At 36.0% G+C, this 24,115-nt stretch overlaps 1 protein-coding gene across 1 annotated transcript; it reads right to left on the reverse strand.

The window, feature by feature from the left end:
- Positions 1-5,417: 5,417 nt before the first annotated feature.
- Positions 5,418-9,189, reverse strand: LOC115716790 (proline--tRNA ligase, chloroplastic/mitochondrial). The gene is made up of 11 exons (XM_030645691.2): positions 8,781-9,189; positions 8,620-8,676; positions 8,336-8,446; positions 8,076-8,162; positions 7,860-7,973; positions 7,569-7,775; positions 7,321-7,458; positions 6,687-6,848; positions 6,295-6,494; positions 6,014-6,097; positions 5,418-5,856 (listed from the first exon to the last, which is right to left on the reverse strand). Exons 1-11 carry the CDS (start codon positions 9,108-9,110, stop codon positions 5,712-5,714), a joined length of 1,635 nt encoding a protein of 544 aa, XP_030501551.2. The 5' UTR covers positions 9,111-9,189; the 3' UTR covers positions 5,418-5,711.
- Between the last annotated feature and the right edge of the window lie 14,926 nt (positions 9,190-24,115).

Genomic DNA, 24,115 nt, shown 5'->3' on the forward strand with positions numbered 1-24,115 from the left:
TTTCAGATCCTATTACGAGGAGTTTACTACTACTACACTTGATTTGTATATCGAGGTGTTGAGATTATTTGAAACGCACTTTTTGTTTTATATTAGTGCAAGTGGAAGTTAGTTGGGTTTGATGCCCTAAATAAAACTCATTTCAATATAATCAGATTTACTTATTAATATAGATCAGAAATAACATTTAATGTTGCATGGTTCACATGATTTATTTCATGATTATATGTACATAATGTATGAATTCATCTAAAACCCTTTTCACATACTTGATCTTGTTTATTGTGCTGTCAACACATTGGAAAGTAAACATGACTATGTGAATAAAGTTTCCTAGATTTATCAGACATAGGGTTTTACCGATATGATAATCTACAAAAGAGTTTACTTGCATTTGGAGAAATGCTATGTTCTTTCCAGAGCATTGGTTAAAGTAAAGCTCAGGTTGGATGCATGGAGTATGCATCGGAAGGGACCGATATTGAACTTTGACTTAGATTTATTAAACTTACCGTAATATCTATTCAAGTCAATATCGCCTAGTTGATCCTAGATCAAATAATCTTAATCCTGTTATGATTAGGCTCAATCTCGAGAGGCTATTCGTGTTCTTTGATTTGTTAGTTAAGCCTACTTTTAGGTCAGGGTGATATGTACATTTTGGGAACACGGTAGTGCAATTGAGTGGGAGCGCTAACATAAACATGGAATCTATAGCTTCTATCTGGCGAATAGTAAGTAAAGGATGATCTCCTTCGAGCTTGACCAAACAAAAATAAATGGTGGAGATCTCATTTCACATAAGCTGAAATATCATTTATACGGGGTTAAGTGTTTTAAGGATTAAATACATTGTAGGGTGTAACGGTAATCTAATCCCTTTACAGTGTAGATCATTCATATAGAGGATCATTGATCAAATTAGGATTATAACAACGGATAACTAATGATGTGTCTATATGGTGGAACATATAGAGCATTCTATATACTTAGAGTGTAATTCTAAGTTCTATGCGTGGATTCAACGAAGAATTAATAAGTTAGTGAATTTTAGTAATAAATTCTTGATCTACTTATTGGAAGCTCGGTTATATATACCCATGGTCCCCGCACTAGTTGAGATAATATTGCTTGTAAGACTCATATAATTGGTTTTGATTAATCAATTATAATTCTCAAATTAGACTAAGTCTATTTGTGAATTTTTCACTAAGTAAGGGCGAAATTGTAAAGAAAGAGTTTGAGGGGCATATTTGTTAATTATGATACTTTGTATAGTTCAATTAATAAATATGATAAATGACAATATTATTTAATAATTATTTATTGTTATTAAATAGTTAGAATTGGCATTTAAATGGTTGAATTAGAAAATTGGCGTTTTCGAGAAAATCAGATGCAGAAAAGATAAAACTGCAAAATTGCAAAAAGTGAGGCCCAAATCCACTTTGCATGGCCGACCACTTTTGTAGGGTTTTCCCTCTGATATTTTCATTATTTTAATGCCAAATAATTCAAACCTAACCCTAGTGGAATGCTATAAATAGATAGTGAAGGCTTGAGGAAATTGACACTAAATTTCTACACTTTTCTTCTGACTTTTCATTCAGAAAAAACTGAGGCTCTCTCTCCCTATCTTTAGCTGCCACCTTGCTCTCTTCCTTCTCTCCTCAATTTCAAAATTCTTAGTGTGAGTGTAGTGCCCACACACAGCAAGTGATACCTCAATCATAGTGAGGAAGATCGTGAAGAAAGACTTTCAGCAAGAAGAAGTTTCAGCACTAAAGAAGGAGAGAAAGAGATCCAGGTTCAGATATTGATAATGCTCTGCTACAGAAAGGAATCAAGGGCTAGATATTTGAACGGAAGGAGTCATTATAATCCGCTGCACCCAATGTAAGGTTTCCTAAACTTTATATGTGTTTATTTCATCGTTTTAGAAAGTTCATATTTAGGGTGTTAATCAACATACTTGTGAGTAGATGTAAGATCCTGGTAAAATAATTTCCAACAATAATCCCATTAAGCTTTTTTCCATCAAATGATAGATTGATTTGGCATCATACAACCACAGGTGTGTATACTGTGAAATGTGGGTTTCATTTGGCAGTAAATTTAGAAGAGCAACTTCAATCTTCCTCGTCGAACAACCATGTAAATTGGTGGAAAACTTTTTGGAGTCTTAATCTTCTATCCAAAATTAAAATTTTTGCTTGGAAAACAATGAATAATGCACTTCCAACCGCTGCTGCTCTCCACAGAAGAAAGTCATTGACTCAACCGCTTGTTCTATATGTACGAGTTCATGGGAATCCATTGGACATGCACTATTCTACTGTTCACAAGCAAAATTTGTTTGGAAGAAGACAACTTTTAACATTGATTTCCAAAAAGCTCAGCATATGAATTGTAAAGCCCGCTTAGTTAATTTGGGAATTAGCAGTTAATTGTGATTATTTATGAAATTATTTATAGCTATTTAAATAATTTATTATACTGTTATTTATGGAATTCAGAAATGCATGATTATGTCATCAGTAGTTTTTCATATTTTGCATTTCCGGTGTCCGGTATTTGGAACTCGGCGTTTGGCTCAGTAGAAATCACAACTTAGTATGTTAGTAGTTTGGGGACGGGTTTTAGACATTGGGAATGTCGGGAATGGCCGGGAATTTAGAATTTCCCAAAAATACCCTTTTAGTATGATTTATGTGATTTTATGGTGGAGGGGCAAAATGGTCTTTTTGCCCCATTAGTGTTTCGTCTTATGTGATTTATTAAATGGATTTAATGGTTATTTTATTTTAATTTGTTGGCTGAAATAAAATGTGATTTATGGCTTATATTCCTTTTTCATAAAAAAATCCACACTTAGTCAAATTAGAAAGAAATTTCAAAAATCTCACATTCAAAGCTCTCTCTCTTTTTCGGCTGGGTATTGGGGATTCAAAGGCTGGGTTTTTCAAGCTTGATTCATCATTTTTAGGAACTCTTGATTGTGGTATGTATCTCTTACTTATCCTTCTTGGTCTTCTTGGAATTTTTGATAAAAAAATGAGTTAATGCATGTTAATTTGAATGTTGTTGCTGCTGAGTTTGATTGTTGATTTCTGAGGTTTAAATCTTGATTTTTAGATGTTAATTAAGCTACTTGTGGTGTGTGATTCCTAGGTTGAGCATGCTAGAATTTTCTTATGCAAAAGTTTAGTTTTCAAAGTAAAAATTGAGAAATTGGTGGCTGTAGTTGTTGCATGAACTAGGTTTTGTTTTCTGCTATGTTTCTATGCTTGATTATGTGATTCTAAGCTAGCTTTGAGGCTTGTGAGTGAGCTTTAGCCAAGTTTGAGTTCTAACTCAAAGCTTGGAGCTCACATGGTGATTTTTGTTTCTGAGTGTTCTGGGTGACTTTGTTGCCTTTGAATGGTTATTTGGGACATATAGAACAGGTCTGGAAGGTTTGGATTGATTTGGGTTTGAATTGATCAAGTTAGGAATTTTTGAAAAATTCCTGCGAGGAACCGGAATTCCGGTTGTGCAACCGGAATTCCGGATGGGTGTCCAGTAATTCCCAGAACCGGAATTCCGGTTGGGCAACCGGTCTACCGGTTGGGGAATTTTTCCGAACCCTAGTTTTCCTCGTTTTTATGTTTTTAGGGGTATTGCCATGCTTTTTATCGATAGGGAAACTTTTAGTTCCTAGTTTAAGTCCCCGGGAAGTGATTTAGCGTGTCACTTATAGCGTTGTGATTTTTATGGTTTAGGAGCCAGTAATCCGCCGCTCAGCTTCAGTTCCAGTCAGGTTGACCGGCACACCTGAAATCGGAATCCAGGTAAGATTAGTATAACAGTATGCATATGTAGATTACATGTTTAGCGTGCATGTAGGAAGCCTGCTAGATTACATTAGTTATGTATATAGGCTTCGAACCATCCAACCCTGTCACGTCGGTACAGGCTGGAGTATGACCAGCAGCCGGAGTATGACCGGTTCGACCGATCAGGCTGACATTTGGTTGGTGGTTCCGTACTATTGACCTATCCCGTCGGTACAGGCTGGAGTATGACCAGCAGCCGGAGTATGACCGGTTCGACCGATCAGGAGGATACTTGTCAATAGTACCGTCCCTATGAACGTTCAAAACTCGGCACCATGTTGGACATGGCAAGAGTGGCTCGCACCATGTTGGACATGGCAAGAGCGGGACTCGCATCGTGTTGGACACGGCAGTTAGAATTATGTATGATATTATTATGCTTTTCTTACTGAGTCTGTCGACTCACAGTTTATGTTCATGTGTAGGTAAAGGCAAGGCTAAAGCTGATGGACCGTGAGCGAGCTTATGAGATTGTACATGCTCTGGGCTGCTAGGCCCGAGCGTACGATCCTCGGGACAGCAAGGCTGAGTTTTTGTAACTGGTCGTTAGACGACTTTTATTTTGATGTAATAGTTAATCAGTTAAACTTTTTGTAAATATTTTTATAATCGGGATCCCGAGTCTTTTGTAATATGGTTTTATAAGTTTAATTAAAAAGCAAAATTTTAATTAATCACGTTTTTCCATAAACCTCGTTGATTAGCAACGAGCTGCACAGTACGTTTAAAAATCACGTAATACGCCTAAGGTAGTTAGGGTGTTACATGAATAATGGGGACTACATCATCCACCTCTCCGGACTATATACCAAGGCTGATTTTGAACATATCATTGGTATCTTGTGGGCGGTTTGGAAGGAATGATAGAAGGTCTTCCATGGTGGAAAACGGAGTGATGGCCATCGTATTTACTCACATGCTATGCAATACATACAGAAGTTTCAACTGGCTGCTACAAAACCAATCACGGTCAGGCTGTAAAAAATACCACTCCTGCTCAACAACCAACAGCAACATTCAAGTTTGAAAAACAACAAATTTCATGGCAACCTCCACACAACAATGGCTGCCTTAAACTCCACCACAAAGGTACTTGGTATTGAGGTGATAATTAGAGATCACAATGGCCATGTTATAGCAGCACTTTTTAAACCAGTACAAGGTTGTTTTCGTTTTGACGAAATGGAAGCAAAATCACTTTTATCACAGCCTTAACTGGGTAATGCAGATGCAAGTGCAAATTACACATATTGAAACTAATGCCTTACGTGTTGTTGATGCTTTAAACTCTACATTGAAGGATTTATCTAGTTTCTATGATTTAATCTCAAATGTTCGTTGTCATTTATCCTTTTTTCCTGAAGCTATTATTTCTCATACTATAAGGAATGCTAACCATGCTGCTCATGGTTTGGCAAAACATGCTTTAGAGTTAGATCAAGACATGTCTTGGATAGGACAAATTCCTCATCCTATTTATGCTATTGTTGTAAATGACTATTAATTTATAATGATAGTTTCAACTTTTCAAAAAAAAAAATATTTTGTAATATGATTTTTTTTTCAACTTAACAAATAAAAAATAAATTGTGCCTATCTGTTGGGATATGTCAAAAAGAAAAGAAAAAAAATATAACAATCCACAGTTGCTCATAAATAAATTTTCAAAAATAAATTAGATTTATCTAAACTACCCAAAATCACTTATTTGTTTTGCCCTAAGTTGTGAAGAATAAAACAAAAACAGTTTACATGGGTGTTGGCAGGCTGTTTATAACAACAGCCATAAACAGATACTCATTTTTGATGTGTAAAGAAAGCCTTGACTCAACGTCTTTAGTAAGATTTTGCAAAAATGGCAACCTCCTCGGCGGGACTACCAGTCATCAAGCATGTTTGGACACCACCTTGAGGTTGATCAAAAGGAAAACACCTAATAGTTGCACCTGTTTCTTCTTTCACTTTCAACTCATCTGCGTCACTGTATCAAATATGATCAAAGGTTTCCCTATTAAAATCATTGCACTTGCACGTTTTTATTTCATCATTAAACTTGCTTTATAAAAGCACAGACCAGAATAAATCGTCCCAAAGGCATCAAATTTTACATAAATAGTACGAGTTAAGATTAGATTTACCTGGCGGACCAAGGACCCCTCGCCCATTTGCCCTCAGATATTGCCACTTTAAGTTCATCATAGGATGTAACATCAACAATATTACTGCCATGAAAAAAAAAATATTGTCAACATGTGTTTGCTGAAGTTTTGTAAAACAGTGTCATAGATTCTGCCATTAGACCTGGTTAAACAGTCAGAATTTCTGAATCTATAAGCCCCCAAAGAAACAGCACATTCATAACCTCATAATCATACATTCTTATTTATAATTAATAAGACATTAGTGTAAAAGGACAGACCTATCTCGGAATGATGTAGCTCGTTCCAAGAGAGATGACTGGACCTCATCCAATTTGTCTTTGACATATGCCATCAATATTTCAGGCTCCATAGAAATTCCGAAAACTTTTCCTTGCTTTCCAGGAACATCTCGCCTGGATATGACCACACTGTGACTTGAAACATCACGTGGACCAATTTCAATCCTTAAAGGGACTCCCTAGAAGAGCAAAGTCTGATTTTGAGGTGATTGATGATACCAGTATGAAATACGTTTTTACAAAACAAAAGCATCACAAAAACAGAGCAGTGTAACATTTTGCTTTTTCTTAATCAAAATGTGAGTTACAACTTACAAGGAAACAAAACCAACACTGACTTATGGTTGTTTTCAAGGATAAGGACGACCAACCTTCATCTCCCAGAAATTAAATTTCCATCCTGGAGTTTTTTGTTCGGTGTCATCAAGTTTAACTCTAATTCCTGCAATTTGCAGAACTTCTTTTACAGATGATGCAGCACTGATAACTCCTTGTCTATCTGTGTCTGACTTCCAAATTGGTACAATCACCACCTAAATAAAAACATCCAATACACAGCTATGTTAGGTTAAACTGTATACGCATGCCATGCTTGACCTTCACAAAAAATGCTGTCCAGATATATCTCATTGAATTGGCAATACATCTCATGAGCAGCACCAAGATTAAATTAAATGTTACATTGCATGGGAAACAGTAAATATCAATTCAAAAATTTACACAGAATAACCGATGCATCATATTTCATATTTCTCTGTTGCATCTAACCTACAATTATGTAGTTAAATTATCAATTCAGAAATTTACAGAGTAACCGATGAATCTTATGGTTAGCACTACATTTGATAATAGTCAAAAACTGTATTGTTACAACAGAATAAGTTTATTTTTCTCTGTTGCATCTAACCTAAAATTACTTAAGTTAAATTGGTTAGGCTAAAAATTAAGGGTCTCAACTATTATTGGCTAGCACAGTAATCAACATAACAACAGTTCCAATTTCACCTGTACAGGTGCAATCCTTGGCGGAAGCATTAACCCTGTATCATCTCCATGGGTCATGATGATACCACCAACAAAACGAGTACTAATAGCCCATGACGTCTGCCATACATGTTCTCTTTGTCCATTCTCATCAGTGAACTGTATAAGCACAAATTTCAAAACATTTCAACTCAAAATGATAAATATCATAAATGAATATACCCAGAGAAACAAGTCAATCTAGAGAACCAGATTTATAATCCATATACCTGTGTACTAAAGGCACGAGAAAAGTTCTGCCCAAGATTATGGCTAGTTCCAGCCTGTAGTGCCTTCCGATCACCCATCATAGCCTCAATTGTATATGTCCTATCAGCCCCAGCAAATGTTTCAACTTTTGATTTTCGACCTGCAATAACAGGAATTGCAGTCTGCTCATAAGCAAATTTTATATAGACCTCAATCATCTGAATAGCCTGCAATTTCAGCAATAGAAACACATTAAGAAAGCAAGAATATAACTGCAACTATTGAGCTAGGCAAGACAATAAAACACAAACCTCTTTTTCTGCCTCTTCTGGTGTGGCATGAGCAGTATGCCCCTCTTGCCACAGAAATTCAAGAGTCCTCACAAAGGGTTTCGTGCGCATCTCCCATCTTGTGACATTTGCCCACTAAACCAAATAAAGCATACAAAAAGAAAAGAAAAAGGTTGGTTTAATTCCATACTTCCTCAAAACAGTAAGTAAAATAAATAGGATAACAAAAAAATGAACCTGGTTAATCATCAGAGGAAGATCACGGTAACTATGAATCCACTGAGTAAACATGTGATTTACTATTGTTTCACTTGTAGGTCTAACCTGCCAGAGCCTCAGGAAGTGCAACAATCAAAGCCAAACCTTAGGTCATAGTTTTCTCAGTTAATTAAAATACATCACCTTAACTACTCAACAGCTTAATGAAAAAAAAAAATCTCTAACAGTTAAGCAATCAATAATTTAAATGACAGTAGCTAATAAGGAGGTTTGCATACCACAAGCTTTTCTTCAAGTTCTTTTCCTCCTCCAATTGTCACTACTGCTAATTCTGGACTAAAACCTTCAACATGGCTGGCTTCTTTCTCTATAAACGAGTATGGTATAAACTGCACAATCAAAACATCAAACAACTTATATTTAACTAGTGCCCACTAAGTTTCCATGCTTAAAATTACAAATTACAATACATTATTGTAAGTATAAGTTTAAATAAAAGCCATTATGCAACAGCCGCATTAACTATGAGATTAAATTAACACGGGATAAAGAAAACACTCACTTGTGGGAAGTACATATTACTATGACCAGTCTCTTTGAACTTCGCATTCAAATAATCCTGCAAAACAAATAGCCCACGTGAATTTTGGAATTATTAATCACAAGAAAATGGAAAGTGTACTTCATTTTATGTTCAGTAACAGTAGGTAAAACTTCGATCACCTGAATTGCTTCCCAAATGGCATACCCGTACGGACGAATGACCATTGTCCCTCGAACAGGACCATAATCGGCGAGCTCGGCAGATTCAATGACGTCAAGATACCATGCGTTGAAGTTCTTCGATCGAGGCGTGACGGCTCGGTCCTGGACTCGGCTTTTTTGGCTGTCGGCTCTGTTGCCCGTCTCTGAGGCCGTGCTCTGGGCTGAGAATCTTGCGGAAGAAGGAAGAGGCCGGAGCTGGCGGTGAGGACGGAGAAGAGCCGGGTAGCGGACGGAGATGGATGGAGAGAAGAGCGAGGTAAGAGACGGTAGTCTGAGAGTGACAACCATTTTCGGATTTGGGTTTGGGTTTTGGAGTTCGGAAATGCAGATGAAGATGAGGTTTGACTCATATAGGCTGACGATCCATTGGTTATTCTAAAACGTGGGCCCATTCCTTACTTGTAGAGAGCATAAGGGTGTGTTAGGTATCCTATTTGGATACAATTTTGTAAGAAAATGATCTTAATTTTAAAAATAAAGTTAGTAAATGTTATTTTTAAAAAAAAAAAAATTAAGAAAATAGTTAAATATAATAACTTAGCTAATAAAATTATAAAAATATATTTATTATATATTATTTTTTAAAAAAATATATAATAATTAAATGAAATTATATAACATTTTTAGAATTGCATATTATTATATTGTAACAAAAATTAATAAATATATTAGATCATTAAATATATACAACAGTATTTGATATATCGTAACACTAAAAATTAATATGTCGCAGTAATAAAATTATGGGATTTTTTTATTTATACACTTCAAAACAGTTTTTTGTGCATTTTTACGGAATTTTACATCGAAATTCCTATTACAACTAGCGGAGCAACCTAAATCGCAATCAAAAATCGTATAACAACCCACATAGAAACCACTGGAGAAACCACTTTAGAAACCCAAACCGTAAATTTGAGAAAAAAAAAAGTTAACAAAATAGTATATGAGATAATTTTCGTAAAATTATATACCACAAAAAAATTATTGTTGGAAATATTTTACCACGATCTAGATTTATTACCATGTATGTTTCATTAACATCCTAATATGAATTCTAAAACAATGAAATAAACACATATAAAGTTTAGGAAATCTTATATTGGGTGCAGCGGAATATAATGACTCCTTCCGTTCTGTTGACTTCGCTTTTAGCCAATGACAATGAGTCTTTTTTATAAGCGATAAACGATATGTCGTAATGAGAATATATATCAGAAAGCAATAATAAGACACAGGATTTTTAAAAAGGTTCAGCCCCGAGCAGTTCGGTAATAGCCTAGTCCTCGTTATTTGTATTGACTTAAGAACAAGGAAGAAGTTTCCTTTTCTTATAGCTTTTACAACAGTATCTCTGAATATATAATTCTTAGATAATAATATAGCCTTAGCTTAACTGCGTATCGGCTTATAATTTCTCAGTCCTTTGCCCAGTGAACATTCCTTACTATTTATAGGGCTGGAAAACTTGAGGAGGAAGAGTTTCCTCTCTCGTTACAATGCGCATAAACAGAAAGATCCTGTGATCAATGCTGAATGCAAGGATCGTGGGATTGAGGCTAAGTACACTGATAGTGGGATCATGTGTATGCCATATCCACGTAAGTTGATCCCTGAGTTGTAGGGATTGGGCCGATGACTCATAATGCGAAAGCTGAATTCGCTAAGTGTTGATCGTCCTGCACGGCTCGTTGAATATCTCATTCTGGGTGTGCCAGCAAGGCGTCCTGCTCGGTCTATCGTTCCGAGAAGATGCTCCAAGTGGACTCCACGTGTCACCATTCTCGTGATGCCACGTCAGAGTGCCAAATTTGGGATAACATTTGCCCCCAAGTCTGTACGGGACCTCTGAGGTTGCGTGTAGACTTATTCTGAGCTGGCTCTGCCTTTGGATGGGGACACATGTCGAGCATGACCGTTCGAGACTCGATGTGAAGCTGACTGGGCGTCCCTTCAGTTTTCGGCCAATTAATGCTTTGACAATTAATATTTTGAGAATCTGAATTTCTCTCTCCACGGCTGGCGGTTGCGCTTGATTACTTTTGATTTCCCATATTCGCTTTTGAGGCCGGAAGCCGAGGCGTCTAAGGTTCCTTTTGATGCAGTTACACCTTTGCCTATAAATACTCATCGTACTGGCACATAACACATTTTATCACCCTTCGTTGTTATGTAAACTTCAGAGCGAAAAAGAGTTTTTTGGCTTCAAAGTTGCCAAAGTGTTATCAGACGATTGCTGGTTTGCTTGATGTCGCTTGAACTCAGACATTCAAATCTTTGAGTAAGTTTCTGATTCCTTTATGCTTTTCTTTGCATGTTTACACTTTGAATGCAACTGTGCTGTAGAAAGGATGCTTAGGAAACCCTAAGGTTAGAAACTTCTGCGACTCTTCTTTACCATCTCTTCATGTGGGCTTTCAGTCGTAGAGCTTATTTTTGAACCGCATTCTGTCTGTCTTCCATCTTGCTTACTCTAAGCTTCATGAACTTTTTTGCCCTAACTCAAGAAAACTTTCTGACTTCTTGAGTTTTGACTTTTCTTTAAACATAGTCGTTCTTTAATCTGTTAAGTACTCCTAGTCGGCATATTTGCTTGTTTCTCATTTGATACTCCGTCCAACACTCATCTTATGTGTTGTCTTTTGTAGATGAACCCAGGTTATTCTTGGGAGCTCGGGCACCAGATCAACCAGGATTTGCTTCAACTTCTGCACGAGGTTCATCCTCGTCTTCGTGCTAGTCCTCCTTCTAGCGAAGGAAATTCTTCTGACCTCGTACCCAGCCATAGGATGATGGCTCGTACAAAGAAAACCACGCATCTCGCCGACGCTTCTGATCCTCAAGTGGCTCGGCTTGCCACTCTGCCCGACGCCGAACAGGATTTGGCCGTCTCGATGGAGGAGGACCGTGAGGGGGACGCTGAGGTCGAGGAGGTTTAGGAGTTGGACGAGGTGCGTCCGGGCAGTCCTTCCGAGGTGGAGGGAGAGGAAGAGGTTGAACCCCCTAACTTCGGGGAGTACAACGAGGCTGGGCAGCCAGTTGATGCTGACGAAGACGTCTTGGTTGAGGGCGTGGACTACGTCAGTGAGGAGTTTGCTGAGGCGGTTCATCATAGGAGGTAGGGTGCCTTGGGCGCCAGGTGGGTAAGTCCTCCGTCCAAGATTTCAGAGGCACGCCTCCGAACTCTCGACCAGGACGGGTACCTGGGCGAGCTGGACTGCTACATTCCCGCCCACGACAATCGCGCCACAAACCCTGATAAGGGAATGTGCGCCTGGTCGGGGGCTCACGACCACCAAGGGGCGCTGATGCCCTTGCACAAGTACTTCAGGGATGTGGCAGACTTCTTTGGCCTCTGCCCGACTCAAATTACTCCAAAGGGCATTAAGTATTTGTCCGCTCTCTTCGTCCTCTATGCTTCCCGAGGATGGGATGCTCCTTCTCCCCATGAGGTCGCCTGGTTCTTCGACCTGAAGTCTACCCCCAAGCAAGGCAGGTCGGGGTACTTTTACTTCTCTCAACCAAGCTTCAAGTGGTTGAGCGGCACGGATGACAAGGCCATCAGCAAAATAGGGCGTTTTGTTGATGAGTACTTCATGGTGAAGGATCCGAGCATCACCCGGACTCGGTTTCAGCAGATTCCGACATATCACCGTCCTCCCGTCACCCTTCTCTTAGGGATAGAGCTCAAAAACTTGCCCGGTTGCCGTAGGAAGACAGGAATATCATCCAGATGATAATCTGGTGAAGTATGGGCTTTACCCTGAGGACTTTTCTCCTAAGTCCGTGGTGGGGAAGAAGAGGAAGTCGGGTGCTGGCCGACCTGAACGAGCTCATCCAGAGAATGAGTTGATTCAACTAAGCGAGAGGCTAAGTTGAAGGGAGGTGTCAGGGCCAAGCAGTATGCTCAGGAGCCTTTGGATCCTGAGGATGAGGCTGAGGCTGAGGCTAAGTAGGTGACCCCATTGAAGAGGAACAAGAAACTCCTGGCCACGCCCCGGCCTGTTGAACATGCTATTTGTTAGAATTTATTTTACCAGGATCGTAGATCTACTCACAAGTATGTTTTTTAATATCCTAAATATGAACTTTCTAAAACGATAATAAACACATATAAAGTTAAGAAAACCTTACATTGGTTGCAGCAAAATATATGTCTCCTTCCACTCAGATCTCGAACCCTTGTATCCTTTCTGTCACAGAGTATTATCAAGATCTGAGCCCGAATGTCCTTCTCTTTGAATGTGATCCTTCACAGTCTTCCAATCTATGATTGATGTACCACTTGATGTGTGTGGGAACTACTCTATCACTAGGAGGTTTCGAAATTATAAAGAAGAAAAGAGAGGGAGGGGTCGGCTATAGAGAGAAAGTGGAAGGCTCAGTTTTCAGAAAAAGGCAATTTCCTGAATTACTGAATAATTTATTCTTTTGGTGTGAGCCATCACTTTCTATTTATAGGCAACTACTAGGTTTAGGTTAGTAATTATTTGGCATTAAAATAATAAAAATATTAATTGGAAAAAGCCAATCAAGTGACCGGCCATAGGTGTTAGTGGGCCTCACTTGGATTTTGCAGTTTTCACAATTTTTATTTCTATTTTCTCAAAAATGCCAATTTTCCAATTCTAACCATTTAAATGCCAAAACTAATTATTTAATAACCAAAATAGATTATTAAATAATATTATCATTTAATATAATTATTAATTAGACATATAGAGTCTCTTAATTAATAAATAACCCTAGAATCTCTTTTCTTTACAATTTCACCCCTGCTTAGTGAAAATTCACAAATTAGACATAGTCTAATCTTTAGAATTATAATTGATTAATCATAAATCAATTATTGAGTCTTACAAGCAGTATGGTCTCAACTAGAATGGGGACCATGGATCTATATTACTGAGCTTCCAATAAGCCGAACCGAATTTACCAAGTAAACTTCCTAACTTATTAATTCCTTGTTGAATCCACTCTTAGACTTATATAGAGCATTCTATATGTTCCACGATATAGATATGCTATCTCATTTAACCATTGTTATAATCTTAATGTGATCAAAGATCCTCTATATAGATGATTTACATCGAGATGGGATAAATTTACCGTTTTCACCCCTCAATGTATTTGGCCCCTTAAAACACTTAGTTACCTGTAAGTGATGTTTTAGTGATCTAAGAAATAGTCACTGAAACAAGAGCTCATCCATTTACTTCTATTTAGCTGAGCTCGAAGGGAATCATCACTTGACTTCTATACACCAGTAGAAGCTATAGATTCCAGCGCTCCCACTCAATCATACTATCATGTTCCCAAAATATACATATCACCCTGACCCAAAAGTAGACTTAACTAATAAATCAAAGAACATGAATAACACTCCTGAGATTGAGCCTAAGCATATCAGGATTTAGATTCTTTTGATCTAAGATCAACTAGTGATATTGACTTGGAAAAATACAACAGTAAGTTTATAATATCTTGCCTAAGTTCAATATCGGTCCAGTTCAATGTATACTCCATACACTCGAAACTAGTATACTTTACCAATGTTCTGGAAAGAACATAACACTTACTCCATGTTGGAAAATTATTTTAGCAGGATCTTAGATCTACTCACAAGTATGTTGTTTAACACCCTAAATATGAACTATCTAAAACGATAAAATAAACATATATAAAGTTAAGAAAACCTTACATTGATGCAGCGGAATAAATGTCTCCTTCCACTCAGATCTCTAGCCCTTGTATCCTTTCTGTCGCAGAGTATTATCAAGATCTGAGCCGAATGTCCTTCTCTTTGTGTATGTGATCCTTCACAGTCTTCCAATCTATGATTGAGTTACCACTTGCTGTGTGTGGGCACTTATTCTATCACTAAGGTTCGAAATTTATGAAGAAGAAAAGAGAGAGAGAGAGAGAGAGAGGTTCGGCCAAGGAATAGAAAAGGGAAGGCTCAGTTTTTCTGAAGAGAGAAATTTCTAACAGAAAAGGTTATTCAAAGTTATGATTTTGACTAAGCAATCACTTTCTATTTATAGGCAACTACTAGGTTTAGGTTAGGAATTATTTGGCATTAAAATAATGAAAATATCAATTTGAAAAACCTAAATAAGCGGCCGGCCATGGTGTGTAGAATGGGCCCCACTTGGTTTTGCAGTTTTCACAAATTTTATTTCTATTTTCTCAAAAAACGCTAATTTTTCAATTCTAACAATTTAAATGCCAAAACTAATTATTTAATAACTAAAATAGATTATTAAATAATATTGTCATTTAATTTAATTATTAATTAGACATATAAAGTCCATTAATAAATAAATAAACCTAGAATCTCTTTTCTTTACAATTTCGACCCTGCTTAGTGAAAATTCACAAATTAGACATAGTCTAACTTTAGAATTATAATTGATTAATCACGAATCAATTATTGAGTCTTACAAGCAGTATGTTCTCAACTAGAATGGGGACCATGGATCTATATCCTGAGCTTCCAATAAGTGAACCGAATTTACTAAGTAAATTCCTACTTATTAATTCTTTGTTGAATCCACTTTTAGAAGTTAGAATTGCACTCTCAGACTTATATAGAGCATATTATATGTTCCACGATATAGATATGCTATCTCATTTAACCATTGTTATAATCTTATTGTGATCAAAGATCCTTTATATAGATGATTTACATCGAGATGGGATAATTTTACCGTTCTCACCCCTCAATGTATTTTGCCCCTTAAAAGACTTAGTTACCTGTAAGTGATGTTTTAGTGATCTAAGAAATAGTCACTGAAACAAGAGCTCATCCATTTACTTCTATATAGCTGAGCTCGAAGGGAATCATCACTTGACTTCTATACACCAGTAGAAGCTATAGATTCCATATTTATGTTCAGCACTCCCACTCAATCATACTATCATGTTCCCAAAATATACATATCACCCTGACCCAAAAGTGGGCTTAACTAATAAATCAAAGAACATGAATAGTACTCCTGAGTTGAGCCTAAGCATATCAGGATTTAGATTCTTTTAATCTTAAGATCAACTACTGATATTGACTTGGAAAGATATAACGGTAAGTTTGTAATATCTTAACTAAGTTGCAATATCGGTCCAGTCCAATGTATACTCCATACATTCGAAACTAGTATACTTTACCAAAGTCCTGGAAAGAACATAACACTTACTCCAAGTGTAAGTACACATCATCGCTGATTATCACATTAGTGTAAATCCAAAACACTGATGAAACAGGGACTTAGTCTTTTGATTCATATGATCACAATCACATTCCACTGTGTTGACGATACTGTAATTGTGAATAAACATATGATCTGGATTTAACTGATTTTGTGTGTAAATGTAATAAACATATTAAACCATTAGCATGTAAAATTCATGCAAACATTAATCACTTCAAATTTCTTATATTGATAACTAATCAGATTGTAAAGAGTTTTTTTTAGGGCATAAAACCCAACAAACTCCAACTTGCACTAACATAAAACAAAGTGTGCAAATAAGTCAATCTGATGTCCTGATCTTCAGATCAAGTGTAGTATATTTGAATCCACCCAAACTTCTGGAAATTAGTTCATAAAAATATTTATGAAACATCCTTTACTATATGCTTTACTCATCAAGGGATACTGAAATCCTTACTGTTTTAAAGTACATCTGAATAAACAGAAGACATATCTCTCATATTTTAAAATATGTAATTGAGATAATACAGTGTAGACTTTTCTTCAGTAATATAACTTTCTGGTAATTTCGAATTTACAAAGTTATAATTCTTCTCTGGTAGAGCTTGAATTATTATAGAATAACTCCTCCACCCCCAAAGTAACCACCATCTCATAAATTTTGAAGGAGTTGGTGAGATACAAGGAGAACTGATATACAGTTCCTTAATGTCTAACATATAGATCACTTTCATAAATCTTTCTTGAATATCTTCTAATGTTCCTTTAATTGATTACATCTCAGATAGCTCCTACTCAATAGCAGATGTCTGGTTAAATACTTTTTACCTCTTTATTGTTTGGAGAGTTATCTAGTTGTGACTTTTGTATTAGTCTGAAACTTTAAGTTAAGACTAAGTCATCAACATAGCAGACTAGTATTTGAAGTGAAAAATACATGCCAGAGATTAAGTAATCAAAATTAAGATACCGTGAAATCTTATGAGGATTAAGAATTCTTAGTTCAAGTCATTCGAATAGACTGAACTAGAGTTCTTTATCTTATTCTCATAATTCTGACAAGTTATACCTATTCATGTGAATGGTTAGGTTTGCTTTTTAGTAGTGTTCTTAAGTACCTATCACAAGTATCAACCTAATGAAAATGGGTATAGAATTTTAAAATTCTCCCACTCAATTAAGGTAGTGTGAAACTTTATCAAAGAACTTTTATAGGTATCAATTTTTACTACAACAGTAAAATTAAATTGGAACATACAATCAAGATCAAGGATTTATTTTGATAATAGCTAAGTCATTATATTACTTCCATGTTTAAAGAATATATGTGTTACATAGGGTATTGTGGATAAACGCCACCCCTAAGTATATAGAGATTATGATCCACCCCTAAAGGTTGTAAAGATCATGATTCTCTAAGTGTAATAGAGTTTATGTGGAGTTGAATACTATCCAGAGTTCATTAGATATAAAAAGATCGGTTAACTGCATAGTTTTCTTAACTTTTCTCCACCCCTATCAGATCAAAAGATCTTTTTATTAAACAAATTCTTAATAATTGTATTAGAATTAACAATTATTAATAAACATAGAAATAATTTCTAGTGTTTATTTAATATAACTCTATGAAGAGTTGTGAATATAATAGAATTTGCATCAATAATAAAAACACATACACATACAAACATATAAATATAATGTGGTAATTGTCTTTAAGATAAAGTAAATGAAGCTCAATCTCATAAATTGCAATTGGTTTGAATAGAAAATAAAATAAACTTTATTAATAATTAAAAAAAAATATTGCAACAATATGCGAAAAATAGGGATAAAAATCCCTAACTAAAATTCGAAATCTAAATTGTCTTTAAACTAAAACAATTAATTCAAAATTAGATAGAAGAGCTTCATCTTCATCTGGACGACTTCACCCTTGGTTTAGCTTTCTGATCCAACTCATCTGAGTTCAAGTAGCTTGGCCTATAAGAAGAAGAAACAAATAAACAAAGTTAGTCCAGAATCATAAATCCAATTGGATAATAATTCACTAAAACTCTTAAAGTTTATAGAGAGAAATACCTTGCTTCTTTGCAAGAAGTTTAGGACATTGGGGTTTCCAATGACCTTTCTCATTGCAGTAGAAACACTTTCCTTTAAGTGTAGCATCACCAGAAGCAGTAGCCTTTTTGTTTTTTATGCCTTTTGCACGCTTCTTGGTGTTCTTCCACTTCTTCTTCGATTTGGGTTTAGAAGAAGAGGCAACATTTGCTTCAGGTTTGACTGTCCCATTACCATTCCTAGAATTTTGAGGCTTACTCCCTTTCTTCTTGGGTCCTCCAATCAAATTTTTATAAGTCTGAAGGTCATTGACTAACTCATGAAAGTCTATGTCCTTCTTATTCATGACATAATTTGATGTTGTTGGATATTATTTTACCAGGATCTTAGATCTACTCACAAGTATATTGTTTAACACCCTAAATATGAACTTTCTAAAACGATAAATTAAACACATATAAAGTTAAGAAAACCTTACATTGATGCAGCGGAATTAATGTCTCCTTCCACTCAGATCTCTAACCCTTGTATCCTTTCTGTAGCAGAGTATAATCAAGATCTGAGCCCGAATGTCCTTCTTCTTTTAGTTTGATCCTTCACAGTCTTCCAATCTATGATTGAGTTACTGCTTGCTGTGTGTGGGCACTTACTCTTTCACTAGGGTCACGAAATTTATGAAGGGAGAAAAGAGAAGAGGTTTCGGCCAGGTATAGAAAGTAGGGAAGGCTCAGTTTTTCTGAAGAGAGAAATTTCTGTCAGATAACTTATGAAAGCATGTAATTTGACTGAGCCATCACTTTCTATTTATAGGCAACTACTAGGTTTAGGTTAGGAATTCTTTGGCATTAAAATAATGAAAATATTAATTTGAAATCCCACAAATAGTGGCCGGCCATGGTGTGTTTATGGGCCCCACTTGATTTTGCAGTTTTATCAAATTTTATCTCTATATTCTCAAAAACGCCAATTTTCCAATTCTAACCTTTTAAATGCCAAAACTAATTATTTAATAACTAAAATAGATTATTAAATAATATTGTCGTTTAATTTAATTATTAACTAGACATATAAAGTCCATTAATAAATAAATAAATCTAAAATCTCTTTTCTTTACAATTTCACCCCTGCTTAGTGAAAATTCATAAAATTAGACATAGTCTATCTTTAGAATTATAATTGATCAATCACGAATCAATTAATGAGTCTTACAAGCAGAATGTTCTCAACTAGAATGGGGACCATGGATCTATATGCTGAGCTTCCAATAAGTGAACCAAATTTACCAAGTAAATTTCTACTTATTAATTCTTCGTTGAATCCACTCTTAGAACTTAGAATTGCACTCTCAGACTTATATAAAGCATACTATATGTTCCACGATATCAATATGCTATCTCATTTAACCATTGTTATAATCTTATTGTAATTTAAAGATCCTCTATATATATGATCTACATCGAGATGGGATTTCTTTACCGTTCTCACACCTCAATGTATTTTGCCCCTTAAAACACTTAGCTACCTGTAAATGGTTTTAGTGATCTAATAATTAGTCGGTTAAACAGGAGCTCATCCATTTACTTCTATTTGCTAAGCTCGAAGGGAATCATCACTTGACTTCTATACACCAGTAGAAGCTATAGATTTTATATTTATGTTCAGCACTCCCACTCAATCATACTATCATGTACCCGAAATATACGTATCACCCTGACCTAAAAGTAGGCTTAACTAATAAATCAAAGAACATGAATAGTACTCCTGAGATTGAGCCTAAGCATATCAGGATTTAGATTCTTTTTAATCTTAAGATCAACTACTAATATTGACTTGGAAAGATATATATAACGGTAAGTTTGGAATATCTTAACTTTGTTGCAATATCGGTCCAGTCCAATGTATACTCCATACACTCGAAACTAGTATACTTTACTAATGTCCTGGAAAGAACATAACACTTACTCCAAGTGTAAGTACACATCATCGCTGATTATCACATTAGTGTAAATCCAAAACACTGATGAAACAGGGACCAATTCTTTCGAGTCATATGATCACAAACACATTCCACTGTGTTGACGATACTGTAATTGTGAATACACAGATGATCTGGATTTAATTGATTTTGTGTGTGTGTGAATGTAATAAACATATTAAACCATTAGCATGTAAAATTCATGCAAACATCAATCACTTCAAATTTCTTATATTGATAACTAATCAGATTGTAAAGAGTTTTATTTAGGGCATAAAACCCAACAAACTCCCACTTGCACTAATATAAAACAAAGTATGCAAATAGGTCATTCTGATGTCTTGATCCTTCAGATCAAGTGTAGGATATTTGAATCCACCCAAACTTCTGGAAACTAGTTCATAAATTCACTTATGAAACATCCTTTACTATATGCTTTACTCATCAAGGGATACTGAAATCTTTAATGTTTTAAAAGCACATCTGAATTAACAGAAGACATATCTCTCATATTTTAAAATATGGAATTGAGATAATACAGTGTAGACTTTTCTTCAGTGATATAACTTTCTTGGATTTTCGAATACACAAAGTTATAATTCTTCTCTGGTAGAGCTTGAATTATTATACAATAATTCCTCCAACCCCAAAGTAAGCACCATCTCATGAAATCTCGAAATGAGTTGGTGAGATACAAGGACAACTGATACACAGTTCCTTAATATCATCAACATAGCAGACTGGTATTTGAAGCGAAAAATACATGCAAGAGATTAAGTAATCAAAATTAAGATACCATAAAATTTTATGAGGATTAAGAATTCTTGGTTCAAGTCATTCGAATAGACTGAACTGGAGTTCTTTATCTTATTCTCATAATTCTGATAAGTTATACCTATCCATGTGTATGGTTAGATTTGCTTTCAGTAGTGTTCTTAAGTACCTATCACAAGTATCAACCTGATGAAGATGGGTATAGAATTTTAAAATTCTCCCACTCAATTAAGGTAGTGTGAAACTTTATCAAAGAACTTTTATAGGTATCAAACTTTTATCTTATAATAGTAAAAAAGAAATGGAACATACAATCAAGAACAAGCATTTATATTGATAATAGCTAACTCATTATATTACTTCCATGTTTAAAGAAAATATGTGTTACATAGGGAATTGTGGAATATACTCCACCCCTAAGTATATAGAGATTATGATCCACCCCTAAAGGTTGTAAAGATCATTATTCTCTAAGTGTGATAGAGTTTATGTGGAGTTGAATACTATCCAGAGTTCATAAGATATAAAAGATCGTTGAACTGCATAGTTTTCTTAACTTTTCTCCACCCCTATCAGATCAAAAGATCCTTTTATTAAACAAATTCTTAATAATTGTATTAGAATGAACAATTATTAATAAACATAGAAATAGTTTCTAGTGTTTATATAATATAACTCTATGAAGAGTTGTAAATAGTATAGAATTTGCATCATTAATAAAACACTTACACATACAAACATATAAATATAATGTGGTAATAATTGATGAAGATAAATTAAATGAAGCTCAATCTCATAAATTGCAATGGTTGAATTTTGAAAATAAAGAAACTTTATTAATAATAAAAAATGTATTGCAACAATATGAGAGAAACAGGGATAAATATCCCTAACTAAAATTTGAAATCCAAATGGTCTTTAAACTAAAACAATTAATTCAAAAATAAATTGAAGAGCTTCATCTTCATCTGGACGATTTCACCCTTGGTCTAGCTTTCCGATCCAACTCATCTGAGTTCAAGTAGCTTGGCCTATAAGAAGAAGAAAACAAATAGACAAAGTTAGTCCAGAATCATGAATCCAATTGGATAATAATTCACTAAAACTCTTAAAGTTTATAAATAGAAGTACCTTGTTTCTTTGCAAGAAGTTTAGGACACTAGGGTTTCCAATGATCTTTTTCATTACAGTAGAAACACTTTCCTTTAAGTATAGCATCACCAAAAAGAGCAGCCTTTTTGTGGTTCATGGCTTTTGTTCGCTTCTTGGTGTTCTTCCACTTCTTCTTCGATTTGGGTTTCGAACCAGAGGCAACATTTGCTTCAGGTTTGTTCGTCCCATTACCATTCCCAGGATTATGAGGTCTACTCCCTTTCTTCTTGGGTCCTCCAATCAAATTTTCATAAGTTTGAAGGTCATTGACTAATTCATGAAAGTCATTTTCCTTTTTATTCATGACATAATTTGATGTGTATGATAGAAATACTTGAGTCAGGCTATTCAAGATAAGGCTTACTTGAGTAGCACTGTCCATTTCAGGACCATGATCCTGGGCCTCTTCGAAATAACTTGACATGAGGAGAACATGGTCACACACGTTTTGATGAGGTTCCATCCGTGCATTAATGTACTTCTTAGTCGCGTCAAAGCGTGACTGAAGTGATGCCTTACCGAATAGCTCATTTAACTTCGTCATAACTTCTGCAGCCTTCTCGGTTTTAGAAAACCGAGTTTTGAGGGTGTCAACCATGTTGGAAAGCATAAAGTATAGAGCTTTGTCATTTGCTTTCTGCCAACGCTCATACTTTTCTTTCACAGCTTTTGATGCATTGTCACCAGGCACTTCAGGTGACAGCTCAGTTAAAACAAACAAGGCACTTTCTCCTATGAGAGAAATATTAATGTTCTCATTCCACTTAGTAAAGTTAGATCCATTCAGCTTATTTTCAGTCAACAGTGATAACATGGGATTCATTTTGATAATACAGGATACTACAAAATAATAAAAATCAACAAATAGAAATTAATAATGGTTTAACACAAAATCAATTCAGAAACTATAAGCACATAGCAAGTAGGAGATATGAGAAAATACTTAAAAAAATTTAATCCTAAATAATTTCCAAGGTTTTTCAATAAACTGATATCAGTGTCCCGTTTAGGCGAGAGTCAAAGCTACCATCTATTACATAGAGTTGTCAGCTCATCTAAAATGTTAAACATTCTAGCAACCTTTTATTCGATCAAGATTGGAATCCAGCGTTGTCCCATTTAGGCGAGAGTCAAGGCTATTCAATCTTATGAGCTACTACCATTGTTTCGCAATTTGCAAGTCAAAAACTTTAAGATGCCCAAAATGGTAGCTTATACCGGGAACTCTGATCCGAGTGATCACTTGTCGCAGTTCAATCGAGTCATGACAGTCATGAGAGTCAGCAACGACGCTAAATGTTTGTGCTTCCCGCTTACTCTAAGCGGATCCGCGGAAGAGTGATTCAAGAAGTTGGAACAGGATCCGTGGGCTGCTGGAATAAGTTACAAACCAACTTCCGGAGACAGTTTGTCGCCGCAAGAAAAGTCAATCTGGAGGTCAGCGCCTTGACTAACATCAAGCAGCTGCCTACGGAGACATTAAAGAATTTCAAGAGGTTCCGGGAAGAAGCCTCTAAAACCAAGAAAGTAGATGACGAACAACATCTTGCTCTTCTCCAAGCAGGCATTCGTACGGGGACTCCATTCTGGAACGAACTACAACAAGAAGGAGCTTCAAACCTTCAGGACTTCCAGAAGAGAGTCCAAAAATACATTAACCTTGAAGAGGCCCAAATAGTGGCCTATGGAGGATATTATCCCACTGGGGTAACAGGATATGTGCCCGGAGCCCAGCTCTCAGGCACTGTGCCAGCAGCGGCTCCACCAATGAGCGGCATACAGTTTTCTGCCACTCAAGGATATAGCCAAGGCCAGGCCCTAGGCCCCGCTTCATCCCATTTTGGAAATCCCTCAGGAATAAATGGACAAACCCCCTCGCACTCCGCTCCGACAGCCAGTCTAGCCGGTCCTTCCCAGGGCTCGAGGAGTAAAAGGTCCTCCAAAGGCAGCACCCGGACGGAGGAAAAGCGACAGAAAAGGGGATATACTCCCCAATACACCCAGTACACGGAGTTAACGGACTCCAAAGAACGTGTGTACTTTGCTACTAGGCAAAATACGCACTACCGGAGACCGCCTCCTTTGTACAAAGACAGCTCCCGGATCCCACTAAGAGGTGCGAG

This window comes from Cannabis sativa, chromosome 5 (genome assembly GCF_029168945.1).
Source record: "Cannabis sativa cultivar Pink pepper isolate KNU-18-1 chromosome 5, ASM2916894v1, whole genome shotgun sequence".
Classification (NCBI taxonomy): Eukaryota; Viridiplantae; Streptophyta; class Magnoliopsida; order Rosales; family Cannabaceae; genus Cannabis; species Cannabis sativa.